At 32.6% G+C, this 17,375-nt stretch overlaps 1 protein-coding gene and 1 non-coding gene across 3 annotated transcripts in view; one reads left to right on the forward strand and one right to left on the reverse strand.

The window, feature by feature from the left end:
* NCAM2 (neural cell adhesion molecule 2) overlaps positions 1-17,375 on the reverse strand; it is a 503,501-nt gene that overhangs the window by 154,615 nt on the left and 331,511 nt on the right. For both annotated transcript variants that reach the window (XM_041735239.1, XM_041735240.1), the window contains exons 7-8: positions 7,461-7,621; positions 6,694-6,839 (exon numbers count right to left, since the gene is read on the reverse strand). In XM_041735239.1, the coding sequence (XP_041591173.1) occupies positions 6,694-6,839; positions 7,461-7,621 (307 nt within the window). The remainder of the gene's footprint in view (positions 1-6,693; positions 6,840-7,460; positions 7,622-17,375) is intronic.
* Positions 4,866-4,971, forward strand: LOC121479609. Its single transcript, XR_005984770.1, has one exon. It is a non-coding gene; the product is annotated as a U6 spliceosomal RNA (small nuclear RNA).

A 17,375-nucleotide genomic window follows, 5' to 3' on the forward strand; every position in this document is an offset into this window, starting at 1 on the left:
AGCCTGACATGACACTTGATCCCCAGTCTCCAAGATCACACCCTGCACTGAAGGCGGCTCTAAACCACTGAGCCACCAGGGCTGCCCTATTGGCATCATTTTGAAAGGATCACTTGGTATTAAGGACTGAAACTAAATGAGTTTCTGTTACTAGTATCTGTAATCTCTTTTGCCTTTAATTAATAATGAACCATGTTTGTTTAGGGAAGTGTTTGGTCCCAACAAGAAGAGGACGGGAAATGGGTTTTTTTCTTAATCAGTCTATGTGTGAATGTGTTCTACTCCACAAAATTTCATACCTAAACTTTGTATCATGTTAATTCAAAGTATGTTTGACACAAAAAGTAGTCATTTTAAAAGTATAGTCTGTGTACCAGTGAAGGTACACGTTTAGTATGACTTTGAAAAACAATTTTATCTTATAGCTTTATATTTATTTAATGATATTTAAAACATAACTAGTATATAATCATACTTTTGATTCCACTGACATTTTGGGGTAGGATTAGAATAAATGAAAAACTAATTCAATTTAAAGAAAAAAATAAGTGTATAACAGGCAGCACATGATTACAGAGGAGATGAAGCTGTCAAATGACTAATGTTTGAGAAATTCTGCTGTAAGACAGTTATAACTTACTGCTATACATTTCAAATACTTCTTATGCAATGTAGGGTGGGATTAATTTCTAGTAGAGGGAGGCCTATAATTTATTATGCAGGACAAGTGTACCAGGAATAAGATAATTATAGATTCTGTATCTTAAGAGTATATAAGTGGCATGTGTAAGATGTCATCTCCCAGACAATATTTTAAGCACTTTATAATTATTATATAAAACATTCTACTCATATAGATGGGGTTGCATGCTGTCATGTTTACCATTTTGTAAGAATTCTAAAAGTAAAAATCACTCCCTGTAGATCTTTTTACTTCCATTTACTCTTAAAATAACAAGTAACGATACTGCTTTAAAAAATGTTTAAAAGACATCAGGCTTATCAGATGACTATGAAACCATATTTTGAAAACTTATGGACCAGGCACTGTTAAGTCATCTTGCTTTGTGGAGTGTGACATTTTTTTTCTTCCTATTTTAATGACCTGTCTAGTCTTTATTACAATGCATAAGGGTTTATTTAGAATCAATATTTATTGCTATGTAATGTGGGAGATTTACATGGGTCCAAAAAAATGAATCACTTCCTACAGAGGAAAATTTGGGGGTTTAGGAGAAGACAGATCTGAGAGAGCAGAAAGAAATCTGTGATATTTGGTGTCTCTTAAGAAGAAACACCAGCCTTTCTTTAGCATAAAAACCTATTCTCATCCAAGCCAGGAAGTTTGAGCCTCATCTGTGCTCCCTTGCAGGGATGGAGATTGACATCAAACATACAGTAAGATGAATACTCAAATTCAGATTGTCAACTTCCAAACGGAATGTGATATATAGTTACAAAATCTGGAATTGATATTGCTAGATATGATTTTATAGTAAATTTCTATATACAGTTATGTCATAGAAGCACAATCTATAAAAACTATAACACTATTCTCCTGTTTTTGTGTTATTCATACGGGACATATGACCATGCTCAATTTTTTTAACTGGTTTCCTTTGTGACAGCAGTCATTAACAGGGAATTAATATGATCATTTTCTGATGCATAAAATATCAGAAGACTGGATACCCCCAAGGACAAGAAAAAAAAAACATTTTTAAGATATTCAATTTGTGTCTAGCATATAGTTATGTGGAAACATAACATCTTCATCTCCAGAAACTTTTTCCAGGGACATTTCATTATTATCCTGATTTGGACCTGCAAAAACTGAGGTCAGATATAAGAAGTAATATAGTGAATGACACACCAAAGTGACAAAATTAGGATTAAACTTTGACTTGTGTGACATTTTGCATGACATCCCATACTAATTCATCAAAACCTATAATCTTACATATACTAATGTTTATTGAGTAATAAGAATTATAAGAAGGAATGATTTAAAGAAACAGGTTCAAAACAGATGATAAGAATTAATGCCAGGGACTATGTCAAAACACTCTAGAAATATAATCTTACATAATCCATAGATCAATTCTGTGAAAGAAGCATGGTTTTATTTTAAAAATAAAGTTTTTAATATAAAATTAGATTGCTTGGTTTGTATATTACAAAACAATTTATAAGTTTTAATTCATGGCTGTTTTATATTCCATAAAAATAGCTTTCGTTGTGTCTGAAACTTTTTATATATATATATATATATATATATATATATATATATATATATTTAAATATTATTAAAATTATGTGTATAATATCTATTAAATGAAAAGGCTAGGGATTTATGATTTTTAAAACAAATGTATCTTACGATGATTCCAAAATAATATGCCAATATTAAGCTGTCACTTTAATGAATTTCTGGATAACACCAGTAAATCAATATTTTTTATGGAAAGTCATAAATAATACTTAAGTTGCACTAAAGTAAAGTGCCTAGAAATTTTTCAATACATGGGTAATTAAAAGTTAGTTAAAACTGAATTTTTTAATAATAAAATGAACAATGAATTGTTTTTCTGAAATAATATTAAAATATTTTTAAAGCTCCTTTTCTTACATATTACACATATGTTTGAAATTTTCTGAAGTTTTAAAAATTATATATACTATTTTAAATGTATATAGGATTCATTAAAGTGGATTAGATGAAATAGTCATGAGTTTAAAAGGATTCTGTATTTAAGGACCATATTTTTTGTTATCATTTCTGAAGGATGCTTTATTATGCACAGATCTTTTATGGTATCTAAATATGCCTCATTCAGTCTTCAGCAAAACTACAGATATGGAAAACAACTACATGTAAGCCCATTTGAGGTGCCTCGTCCACTTAGCCAAGCTTCCCCAAATTCCTGATCCACAAAATCATGAGCAAAAGAAAAAGGTTGTTTTGTGCCACTATATTTTGAGGTCATTTAGCATGCAGTAAGAATACCAGAAGTTAAATTGCAACAATGCATATACAGTGCTTTTTAAGATGTTATTAACATAAAGTTTGTCAGGCAGTGCACATTTCTCATGGACTCCTAACATTTATTCCATAGGAAGGGAGTTCTGCTAACATATGTACTGGACTTTCCAATTCCTTAATTACTCTCCTCCATGAGAACTAGGCAGATGTTTTATTGGTAAATATGGGGACATCATACTGAATATGCTTTTCCGAGATATTCTCTTTGTATTTTCAGAATGGACACAGGTTCTCCCTTGCTCTCAGCCATGGTGGTAACCTTAGCAGTGACACCTAGTCTGCCACAGTGGAAGGCTACAAGGTTTAATGCTATTCAGGACTGTGCTGTGTAAGTCTATCTAATGCTCTAGTTTGGTATAAGACATTCACTTACCTGCAGATTTAAGCCCCATGACATTTAATCCCCATTTATTTCTTTTGTCTTAGCTGGTGATTAAGAATTAGGCAAGGAAAGTGGATACTATTGATTGACATCACATACTTTGAAAATCTACATTGATGAACATATTTGCTAAATGCATTGTCATATTTCTGGGCGAAGCTATAAGTTTGAGCCATATTGCACTGATGTTGTTTCACTGTCTATGACCTAAATAATTAGCAGTTTCATTAAACTTTGATAGTGTATGCATGATGGGAAGTTTTGTTTTGTTTTGTTCAGTACTTCCCAAGCCCCTATCAGCTGCCAAGTAATCTGTTAAGAGCATATTTCTGTTGACAGGATTGGTTGTTAAATATCATTTGACTTAGAGAATTGTTTTCCAGAATATGGCCTGAATTCAATCCATATGATACCAACCTTATAAGTTTATTAAATATGTACTTCTTGGTCCTGTGTTAGCATTATCAAATCAACCCTGGGAAATGGGATTCTAGAGAGTGCATTTTAACAGGCTCTCCAAATGATTCTTGTTGAAAATATAATCTCATGCTTTCCATGACAAGAGATAGGACCTGAATATACTATGTGATACTGTTTAATCAAATCTTAGGCACCAGACTTTATGGAGTCTATTAACAACTAGAATTTGTTCCAAAACAGAAATAAGATAAAGTATGCTTTGAAAATTATGTAATATGGCAAAGTAATATAACAAAGAAAAAATAAAGTTTATTGAATATTTACAAAATATAAAGAGTTTGGTATACTCCTCATTTCTTGTACTTTAAGGGAAGTATTACTATCCACATTTTAAAGATGAAGAAACTCATATTAATAATAGAGTTCAAATAATCTTGTCAAATGGCAGGGGTGAGATTCAAATGAGATATGTCTTATTTCAAACCTTAGGTCAAACATTCAGTTTTTGAATTTTGTCTGCTGAAGAAGCTAGTAATGTTAGGAGAAAGGAGGCTTACCACGCCGAAAATAAGATATGAATCTTAAAATAACTTTGGAGAAATGTCAAGATAGAAAGTGAATAACCTATATTTCTTATATACTGGATAAAAGAAAAACCATTTGGAAAAACAAAAAGAAAAAACATTTGGAAAAACCAAAGAGTATATGGGTTCTAGAATTGTGGTAACAAATAACCTCCCCACCCCACCAAGAAAAGATGAGTTATTTAATAGAGAAAGTTTTGTTCAAACAAAACCTGTTGATTATTGTTCATACCTACCAGAGAAGAAATTTCTGTATGTTTTGGGTGGTTTGGGGTTTATAGTGTAGAAAAAAATATCATGGCCTGCTAGTTACTTGATAACTTCATGATTAAAAAAACTGAACATAATGTGTCTCTCATTTTTGGTATACACATAAGGAAACATATATTAAATGAAGAGTGAACACTATCTTTAAGATGAGAACTTTTAGTTGCTGGCTTTTTCCCTTTGGCAGCACATATACTAAAATAGGAAAGATATAGAGATTAGCATGGCCCCTGTGTAAGGATGACATGCAAATTCATCAAGTACTCCATATTTTTAAATAACTTTACATCAAATTATCCATCAATAAACAGCTACTAATGAAAAAAAAGATGAGAACTTTTAGAAATTTTACAGCGGACAAGACAATAATGGTAGCATGAGGTAGGAATATGGACGTATAATTGATAAGGGCTTATAGACATGACAATCATTATTCTTGAGTGATCTTGTCTAAAGAGATGTACTGAATTGACAAACAATTACCTACAGTTCTATATATCTACTTTTTTATATATAATTTAAAATAGTTTTATGGAGGGATGCCTGGGTGGCTCAGTGGTTGAGTGCCTGCCTTTGGCTCAGGGCATGATCCTGAGTGCCAGGATCGAGTCCCACATCAGGCTCCTTGTGAGGAGCCTGCTTCTCTCTCTCCCTATGTCTCTGTCTCTCTCTGTGTGTCTCTCATGAATAAATACATAAAATCTTATAAAAAATTAAATAGTTTTATGGAAATATACCTTTCAGATTTGGCAACTATGCCTTAATAATATCTGTGATTCTCTAACAAGAAAATGGTAAGGCAAACTATATGGTTTCTCTGGATTGCCAGAAGATATTTTATAAATTTGATTTTCAATTTGTATATATAAAATACGAATACCAAAATAACATAACTATTACCAAAAAGGATTAACTCTTAAAAATGCCATTATGAGGAGGAAATGAGGCAAAGAAGTGTGATATATAGATATATATGAATACATGTCATGTATATCATATATACGTATGATACATACATATGTACATATCACATATGTAAATACAATTCTTGCAAAGAATAAACAGTAAATAGGCAGGGAGGTAGCTGTTTTGTCAATTTATGGAGTTATCATATTGTTAAAAACTACATGATGAATTGGAAGGATAGGGAATGTCTGTTAGATAAATTGGTTTCAAATTTTTCTGCTATTAATGTTGGTAAGTCAAAGGTATTTATAGTGTAGAAATCACTGTCCATCACAGATCTGATTTAAATAAATGAAAAGTTTAAAAGGGGTTCTCCTTAATATTAAGAAAAGAGATCTGTAATATTAATCTTATCCTTTTTACATGTGTAAAATGTCAGCTCATCATATCACGAATTCAGTATCTTTTCCTTTCTGTTTCACTTTTGTCTATACTTTGGAGTTTTATATGAATAATGAAAAATAACAATAATAAAAAATCTATTAATTAATTTGTTAGAAATTTTAATGCATTTTCAGAACAGGTTGCCTATTTACAGGGGAATGGCAATTGCCAAAGCTGTATTTGTTGTGTTTGGGCTTATGTCTCTTTATTAGATACTAAATTACATGAAAGCCAAAACCAATCTCCCACTGTGTAACAACAATTCTAAAGAGTAAAGAGTTAATAATGAAGCAGAATCTGGTGAATTTGAATGATTTTCATTTTCACAGCATGAAGTGGGTGAGCTAAAATTGTAATAACACAATTTATAGATTCAATATATGCTAAAAGTCCATGTAAGCAAACAACAATATTAGCAACCTAAGATTTTTGTGGCTTAATGAAAACATCTTCAAATATCACACTTTCACTTTTTTTCTCCTCTACTTAGTTTTAGGCTGACTGTTGTAGTTACCTTTTTAAAAATTAAACCATTTCTTGCATTCCTACAAGTTACTTAAGTTGGAGTCCACCATGAGATTTAATAATACACAAAACTCTGAAAATACAATGGAATTGAAAATCATTATATACTGAGTTCTTATTACCTTATCGCCTTCAGAAAATGTGATGCCATCTACTGCTCTCTTCCAAGTGATTTCTGGAATAGGCTCCCCTTCTGCTTCACATATAAGAGTGACTTGACCATTCTCATAGGTAGTCTCATTTTTAAGCTGTATTATGTGAGGCTGTACTGTAAAGAATACATACGTTACTCAATCTGTCTGGAAGGGAAATACTTCCATTTAAGTCCATATTAGTATAGTATAGAATTTTTAAGTTTGTAGTGTTACAGCAGCATGCTTTGCTTGAAAGAGATGCCAAGAGACTTGCAAGGTACAGGAGAAAAAGCTTTAGAAAATAATTCTCATTGATTATCATAAAAATAATTTGAAGTGGCTTAGAAACAAACATGCAAATTATAATTCCTTTTGAAATTTTGCAATTTAAAAGACCTCTAGATATTTTTTCCTCTCTTAAACTACAAAATAAAAAATTTCCTCTTTTAAAGTCATATGGTACCTATGTTGAGGAGTATATATGTGTTTATGTGTGACACTTGCATATTCAGTGATTATCTCTTAAATTTCCATCTACTATTATGAGTTAGCCAATATTTTGCAAGAATATACATGTATCATTTCATGTAATTCTTAAAATAATTCTCTCCGGTAGCTGCAATGCTAAAATATATTTCAGATGAGAAAACACATTTAATTTTGGAAAAGTTAGTGACATATAAGTGACAGAGGAGAATTTGACTCAGACCTCCCTCTAGACACTATAATTTTAACCACTATGCTAGAATACTTACCAAAGACCTGGAGGAATGCCTGCTTTTCATCTTCTCCTGCTTTATTTGTGGCCCTGCAGACATAAGGACCCGCATCACTATTAATTATGTTCCTGACAGTGAGCTCTGTATGGCTTCCTTTCAATACGTACTTTTCATTTTCTTCAATGAACTTGCCATTCCTAAAGAAGAACAGAGGTTGATCTTCATAAATCTGACGTTGTAACTCAGGAGGAGATTGTATTCCATTTTTTGATCAGTAGTCGTCACCCATTTCATGGCTTTTGACAGACAAAGCTATATTCTAATCGTTAAGTACACTCTGAATAGCCCAGTGAATCTCAATTATTAGATATTCAAATTATACTTGAAAATTGCTTTGAATTTAGAGACAAGAATAACATCTGAGCTATGCTGAAATCTTAACCCTGACCTTAGGCAAAAAAGCACACTGGTTCAATTTTTACTTTGCTTACTAGCAAAAAAAAATTTGTTTAATTGATCTTAACTCCCTATATACTTTTTATTTGGTAAGTCAACACATGCTTATCGACTAAGTTCCTAGGACACATTAACAGAATTTTTATGGAAACATCCATTAAAGAAGTTTCAAAGTAAATGCAATTTAAATATGTTACAAATTTATATTGCAAATAAGTACCAGCGATGATAAGAGGGTAAGATGAAACAATTATGTGCAAATGCAGCTAGAAAAATTATGTTGAATATGATGATTTAAATCATTTATGAGAAGAAACCACTTTTCTTATATATGTTCCCTCTTAGATACAAATAATTTTCAATATTTTCCAAGTTCTTTTTGAGTTGAATAGTTCACTCTCTTCCAGTTCTAGTTTTTGTTACCTATTAAAACAATGTCTTTCAAACTTTGTATAATAACTTATAGTAAGAAATACTTTAAATACACTTAAATCTTAAACTATTTCTACAATTCCCCTTCATATGTGTGAAACCTTATACTGTACATTCTCTTCCATTCTAATTTATTCTCCTCATTTCCTCTTCCTCCTCCTTTTCTTTCTCATTTAGTTTTCCCTCTATGTTTTTCTTATAATGGTATTTTGAAGAATTGAATTGATTTTAAGGTCCACTAATGTAAAACGTTAAGGATATGTCCTAAGGGGATGAGACATCTATTTGGCCATACAAGTTTAAATTAAAAAAAAAAAATCCTGAAAGAATTATAACAAATATTTCCTAGAATGAAAGAGAATATTTCTTCAATACACTAAATGATCATTCCAGTGAATTCTAATTTCACTTTCCAGAAAGCATTGGCACATATCCTAATATAATACTTCTTTTATGACTCATTAACATCTGTTTTTCCATTTCTATTGACATCTCTAAAGATATCACGAAATGTGCAAAAATTTCCTAAGAGCAGGGTTCAAAAGTAGAGTTTGTAAAATACTAATATGTATATATATTGCTTTGGGTTTTTTTAAAATATTTTATTTATTTATTCATGAAAGACACACACAGAGAGAGAGAGAGAGGCAGAGACAGAGGCAGAGGGAGAAGCAGGCTCCATGCAGGGAGCCTGATGTGGGACTTGACCCCGGGGTTTCCAGGATCACACCCTGGGCTGAAGGCAGGCGCTAAACTGCTGAGCCACCCAGGGATTCCCCTGCTTTGTATTTTTTTTTAATATTTTATTCATATTTTTATTAGTCTAAATCTCATAACAACTAAAAATGATGTTTCAGCAATTTTGTCTAGAATATAATGTATAGTTTGAACTTTCACAACAACTAGTGATACAATGTATTTCTTACTCTAGCCAATAGAAATTATTAATTTGTGGAACAAGAAGAACAATAATAATAATACACTAGAGGTTTAAGCAATTTATGCCTTATAAGACACTTTCCCTATGTATTCTACTGACTTCAAAACTCACAATTAGCTCATTTGTTCATTTTCATTCCTACCCTCATTCACAGATTAGAGAACTAAATTTTTAAGTATGATTTTCCCAATCCTGAAATCACAGATGAAGATACCTAGATTTACACAGTAATATAAGCAGCAGATTAAATACATTCTAGTGTTCTTTTTGATAGAATTATTTCCCCACCTCATTTGGAATATTGTGCTAAATGTCTGACGTACAGCAAATAAGTGAGACATGGCTACCTATCATGAAGAATTCATAAAATTGGCAGTAACAGCAGTACCAAAGGATAAGGAAAATCCCATTAATGAATTTTTTCATATTCTTTTTTTGTGTTGGGTAGGGGCAAGGAAGGATCTCTATAGTAGGAGAGAAGGAAAAAGAATAATGGATGAAAAATTCCGGAAATTTTCATGGGAAAAAAAATTATGACTTGGGCTCTGAAGCAGATGGGTAGATCTTAAAGAGATTTAGAGGAAATCACTATGTAAAGACTATGGTCAATTTAAAAATATCAGCAAGGGATATAACCAAAGTAATAGCTCTTTAATACCTATCTCCTAATAAGCCTGTGATATAGAATATACTTGTTATTATTTACTATCCACCTCTGAGGAATGTTATGCCTGAAAAAGACTCCCAAAGAATTCTGATTGAATTCTGTAAGACCATACTTTAAGATGCAAACCAATTCTCTAAGTATCCCTTTTCTAGGCACAAGAAAATAGGGATTAGAACTAGGGAATTAGTAGAAATTATAAGGAAGTGAGGATAATTCCACTTTAAACCATAATGGAGTAACAGGGTCCATATCTACCTTCTCACTGTAAACTGCAAACAACACTAGACATAGACTAAATAACAGTTTTCAAACACTATCAACAAGTAGCTCATGAGTGTGACCTGTAAGGACCACCACAGCCTACTATTTAAAGACTGCTCCAAGCTGTAGCTCACAGAGAGAGAACCCAAACACAAGCCAGGCAGAGTTCTCAGCTGGAGGACGTTAAAGTAGCTAGAATTTGTGGATCAGAGAATTTAAGAAAAGACAGCTACACAAGAAAGAGGGCAGAGAGATTTGCAGTGCATCCCCAAATCATCTTTAACTAACTCCTTATAAGTGACTGCATGCCAGTAAGGCTTTCCCAGTATATGGAAGGAACCATTGAAAAAGACAAAGCACAACAATCCCAGAACCTGGAATAATTTGCATCTCAACCATCCAGAGTATAAAGACCTTCTAAAATGCAGGACATCAAGCCACCTCTTTAGAAGAAAATTGCTTCAGTAATGGAACCAGGTTAATTCAAGGCTGAAGGCTGCTCTGCATCCACTCACTAAAAGAGCCTAAAAGCAATTCTCAAAATATCAAACTTTTCCCAAGTTACTTTCTGTGTCTAACCAGAGTAAGAGAATACAAGAATATCCAGGACTCCAGAACATAAAATCCTTAGTACCTGGCACTCAACCAAAAATTACCAGGATAGTATATAAGTGGGAGAATATGACACATAACAAGGAGAAAATTCAATCAATTAAAAAGATCCAGAAATGACACAGATGATGGAGAAAAGACTGTTAAAATAACTATTCGAATATATTCTGTATGTTCAAGGAAGTTAAATACGAGTTTGTAGGAGAGGAATAGAAGAAAAAGAAAATCCTCTATGATAGAATGTGTAATAAATATCAAGTAAATAGAGTGGTGGTTCAAGATGGTGGTATAGGAAGATCCTGACCTAAATTCCTCCCACAGACACACCATATCTTCAACTACACAGTGATCAATTCTCCTTGAAAAATACTGGAAATCTAGTTAAGAGCTTCTTCACAATAAAGATAAAAGGCTACACTGAGATAGGCAAGAGAGACAAAGACATGGTCTCACCAAAATCCCTATCCTCAGCATGGCAAATCACTACTTGGAGGGATCACAAATTTATAGTTTCAAAGTGAGGAGTGAGGAGTTTATACCCCATAGCAGACACCTCAGCCCTTAGGGTATTATACTGGAGAGATGAGCACCCAAAATATCTGACTCTGTAAAGCAAAAAGGCTTACATCCCAGACATCCAAAAAGCTGTGAGAAATAGAGAGGCTGCTTTTAAAGGTCTTATGCAGACTCATTCACCCTAGGAATCTAAAAAAATATGTGGTTTGGAAAACATCTTTCCATATGCAGTGGAGATTCATTAGCATGTCCTGGAGACACAGGAGTCTGGTAGGACTTTCTCCAGGGGAGAAAATGATGGTGAGCACCATTTTTACATTCTTACCCAATCTTAATACTATAGTAGGGCTTCCTCCATTCCCTGTGTTCTACCATAGCCCTGCTTCAACTTCTTGGCTTGTCCTGCCCATGAGCTTTGATGGCCCTACTATATTGCCAATTGGTTCCCTCCTATCCTGGGCTTCCTCTGGGTTCTCCCATAGCCTCTCTGAACCCAGGAGGCTCACTCTGCCCATATGCTGTCTCTCCCTGAGTATCACTGGAGCAAGTTGCTCATTCAACTTGTGTGCGGTTCCTGATTAAGAATAAATCAGGCTATATAGGTAAGCACAAAGGTTCTAGAGATGACCAAAAACTAGGATAAGGTTGGATGAAAAGTTTTATCATCCAATCAAGGCCATTACTTCTGGAATGAGAGGTAGCTGTTCCACCCAATACACAGAAACAAAAATACAGAGAAAAGCAAAATAAGAAAACAAGAATACATTCCAAAAGAACAAACAAGATAAAACCCCAGAAAAGAAAAAAAAAAAATCCTTGATGAAATGGAGATGAGTAATTTATCTGACAAAGAGTTCAAAGTAATGGTCATAAAGATGCTCACTGAATTGGGAGAAGAATGGACAAACACATTGAGAACTTCAAAGAGACAGAAAATATAAGAAAGTATCAAAGAGGTCAAAGAACTAAAGAAAATAATAACTGAACTAAAAATAGAAAGTGTTTCAACCACAGTTTGGACGAAGCAGAACAGAGCTGCAACCTGGAAGACAAGACAGTGGAACTGTCTTGAACAACAACAAAGATAATTTTAAAAAGTGAAGGAAAGGGACAGAAAACTTGTTTGAAGAAATAATGGCTGACAACTTAACCAACCTAGGGAAGGAAATAGACATCCAGGTCCAGGAAGCACAGAGAGCTCCAAAAGATATGAATCCTAAGAGATCCATATTATGACACATTATAAGTAAAACGTCAAAAGTTAAAGAAAAAGAGAAAATTTAAAGGCAGCAAGACAACAACTTGGTACATAAAAAGAAGCCCCATAAAACTCTCAGATGATTTTTCAGCATAAACTCTACAGGCCAAAAGGGAATGGCATGATATATTCAAAGTGCTAAAAGAAAAACTTCCAAACAAGAATATTCTACCCAGCAAGACTACTATTAAGAATAAAGGAGAGACAGAGTTTTCTAAACAAGCAAAAGCTAAAGGGTTTCATAGCAATAGACCATCTTTGTAAGAAATGTTAAAGGTAATTCTTCAAGCTGAAAAGAAAAGGTACTAGCTAGTAACAAGAAAACATGAAAGTAAAAATCTGACTGGAAAAGGCAAATATATGCTAAAGATAGTGGATTAACCACTTAAAAACTTACAGTGAAGGCTAGAAGATAAAGGTAGTAAAACCAACTATAACTACAATAATTTATTAAGCTATACACATAAAATATAAAGATGTAATATACAACATCAGAAACACAAAATGTGGTGGGGGGTGTGTAAAAATCTAGATTCTCTAATTTGTATTCAAAACTTATGCTTCTCTCAACTTAAAATAAACTACTATAGATACAGTCTGCTATAGGTGTGCCTGACAAAGCAAAAACCTGCATAGCAGATACAAAAAAAGACAATGGGAAATGAATCTAAACATTAGACTAAAAAAAGGTATCAAACCACAAAGGAAGAGAGCAGGAGAAGAAAGGAACAACAGGGAGGAACTACAAACCATCCAGAAAACAGGGAACAAAATGGCACTAAGTACCTACCTATCAACAATTAATTTAAATGCAAAGGACCTAAATTTCTCAAATCAAAAGACATATAGTGGCTGAATGGATAAAAGAAGACCTATTGATATGTTGCCTATAAAAGACCCACTTCGCACCTAAGGGCACACAGAGATCTAAAGTGAAGGGACAGAAAAAGATATTCCATGCAAATAAGAATGAAAACAAAGCTAGCATAGCTATACTTATGCAGACAAAATGATGACTTTAAAACAAATACTATATAAAATGACAAGGAAGGGTATTATGGAATGATAAAAGGGTCATTCAAAAAAGAGGATATAACATTCATATATAATTATGCAACCAAAATAGGAACACCTAAATATATATAGCAAGTATTAACATACGTAAAGGTAGAAATTGACAGCAATGCACTAATAGCAGAGGACTTTAATATCCCCTGTACACCAATATAGTATCATCCAGACAGAAAAATCAATAAGCAAACATTGGCTTTAACGCATTAGACCAGATGGGTGTAATAGATATATACAGAACAACCCATCAAAAAGCAGCAGCATACACATTCTTCTCAAGTGTACATGGAACATTCTCCAGGATAAATGGCATTAGGTCACAAACAAGTCTCAATAAATTTAAGAAGACTGAAATCATACTGAGTATCTTTTTGACCATAGTGATATGAAACTAGAAATCAATTACAAAAAAAAAAAAGGAAAAATCCGATAGAAAAAGAAAGATATCTTGCTATTTGTGACAACACAAATGGACCTCAAAAGTACTACGCTAACTGATATAAGAGATAGAGAAAGATATATACCTCATGGTTTTACATGCATGTGGAATCTTAAAAAACAAAAGAAATGAACATACACAACAATCTCATGGATACAAAGAATGGACTGGTAGATATCAGAGAGGAAGATAGTGGGTGGGTGAAACGGGTAAAGGGAAACCACTGTCTGGTCACAGACTGTAACTAGACTTATTGTGGTGATCACTTTGTAATGTATACAAAAATCAAATTTGATGTATATCTGAAACTAATAATATTATATACCAATTTTGCTTCAAAAATAAAGTCCTTCCTCAAACTTATAGAGATAAAAAACAGGATGATGAAAAATACTCTGATAGATTTGAGAGCAGGTTAAACATTGCAAAAGAAAACTATCAATGAACTTGAAAATATGTCAATATAATTTATTGAGTTTAAAGACAAAAAAAATTAGAAACAGAAAAAAGTACTCAAAGTTCCACCTGGTATCATTTTATTTCTAAAGAAAGTTCATTAATAATTTTTATAATATTGATCTGATATTATAAATATCTAAACATAAAACAGACCTTCAAAAGACATGGAACAAAACAGACCTGAGCACAGATATAGACAATAGTTGTCAAATCAGTAAGAGTAGAGAAGATGTGAAGAATACTAATCAACTAGCTGACCTATTTGATATTTAGAGACTACTCCACACAATAGTTGAATATAAATATATACATATACACAAACACACATACATACATATGTATACACATGGATGTGTGTGTATGTATGGTCAAATGCAAACAAAATATTTAAAAATATAGATCATAAAATGAGACCCAATAAATTTAAATAAATTGATAACAATTGCAACCATGTTTTCTGATAGTTATGGAATTTAAGTTAGAAACTAATAACAGAAATACATATGAAACAAATCAACAGCATTCTAAATAACCAATGTCAAAAATAACATTACGAGAACAGATTCGAAGGGACACATGTACCCCAATGTTTATAGTAGCATAATCAATGATAGCCAAATTATGGAAAGAACTCAAATGTCCATGGACTGATGAATGGATGAAAAAGATGTGGTATATATATATATATATATATATATATCCAACAGAATATTACTCAGCTATCAAAAACAATGAAATCTTGCCTTTTGTAATAATGTGGATGGAGTTAGACTGTATTATGCTAAGCGAAATAAGTCAGAGAAAGACAAATACCATAGGACTTCATTCATATGTCGAATTTAAGACAATAAACAAATGAATATGGGGGAAAAAAAAGAAGAGAGGCAAACCATAACACAGATTCTTAACTACACAGAACAAACTGAGGGTTGCTGGAGGGCCAATGAGGGGGATGGATTAAATGGGTAATGGGGATTAGGGAGGGCACTTATTCTCATGAGCAATGGGTATTATACCAGAGTGATGAATCTCTAAAATTCTATACCTAAAATTAATAGTACACCATATGTTAACTCAATGGAATTTAAATAAAATTTGAAGCAGACAAAATAACATGACAAGAAAAAAAAATTACAAATAATCAAACTAAGAGTGTCTGAGTGGCTCAGTCAGTTAAGTGTCTGCCTTTGGCTCAGATCATGATCTCAGGACCCTACGATTGAGCCCTGCATCAGGCTCTGCACCCAATGGGGAGCCTGCTTCTCTCTCTCCCTCTACCCCACCCCCAACTCACACTCAAGCTCTCTCTCTCTCTAATAAATAAAATCTTAAAAAATATATTTGAACTGGACAAAAATTGTGACATATTAAAATTAGTAAGGTGCAATTAAAGTATTATTTAAAGGAGAAAAGGTATGCTTATATTAGAAAAGGTATAAATGATTGAAATCAATAAGTATCCACTTTAAGTGACTGAAAAAGAAGAGACTATTTTTTTTTTAAGAAGAGACTATTAAACACAAAGTTAACAAAAGAAAGACAATAATAAAAATAAGAGCAGAAATCAATGAACTAGAAAATAGAAAAACACAATAGAAAATAATTGAAATCAAAAGCTGATCATTGAGAAGATCATTCTTTTCATAAACCTCTATCTAGACTGATGAGGATGAAAAAGAGAGTAGAACAAATAACCAATTACCAGGTTATCAGGATGAGAGAGGGAATATCAATATAGATAATGCACAACTTACAAGTATAATAAAATAATACTATAAATGACTTTAAGCTAGTAAAAAACCAATGAAATTGACAAATTGCTGGAAATATATATACATATATATCAACAGATATATGTATTACTGGGATAAGACTTAGATGTATGAAAGAATCTGAATTTGTAGTTAAACCTTTACACAAGAAAAGTCCTAGCACAGCCTGTTTCACTAGGAAATTTTCCAAATATTTAAGTAAAAAATAACAAGCATTATATATAAAGTCTACCAGAAAACAAAAGAACAACACTTCCCTAACTCATTCTGTGAGGTCAGTATTGCCCTGATCCCAAGCAAGTCAAGAACAACAACACAATAAAACAGTTATCTCTCATAACTGAATGTGACAATTTTCACAAAATACTAGCATAATGACTCCAACAAGACATCAAAAAGACAATGCAGCATAATCAAGTGGGTGCATTCAAGGAACACAAAACTGTTTTAACATTTGAAAACTAATGGAATTCCCTGATTAATGGGCTAATGATAAAAATCCATATGGTATTCTCAACAGATAGAGAAGAAGCATTTGAATGGAACAAAGAGAGAGATACTTTAGAGGTACCTGCTTTTACTTGCATTTTGGCCTCCATGTCACCAAGTGCTCCTGATTCTCTTTGTGAATTTTTTTTTTAAATTTTCCCCCATTCTTTGGTCCTTAACTATTTTCTTTTTCGGTATCTCTCATACCCCTTGGACATATTATCTCTGTGCAACAGGGAGACTGGGTCTTCCTCGTTGGGCTGCTACTCTATATTACCTAATGATTACAGGATTTTTTTTTTTTTTTGGCAAGGATAACATGCTTTTATCTGCATATAAAAACAAAAACTTTTGTTAATACTAATTTTAAATTTGTTGATGTCGTTATCATATACTCACTCCCATTCTCCCATTATATATTAAATATCCAGAGAATATAACAATTATTATTTACACCATTAGAGGGATGAAACAAATGGCATATAAATATAAAGAGAAAAACATTATAGATTTAAATGACTTACTACATTAGGTTCTGATTTTTATTTATTCTAGCCTCTATGATAATTATGTTTCAAC

Source organism: Vulpes lagopus, chromosome 20, assembly GCF_018345385.1.
Source record: "Vulpes lagopus strain Blue_001 chromosome 20, ASM1834538v1, whole genome shotgun sequence".
NCBI classification, from domain to species: domain Eukaryota; kingdom Metazoa; phylum Chordata; class Mammalia; order Carnivora; family Canidae; genus Vulpes; species Vulpes lagopus.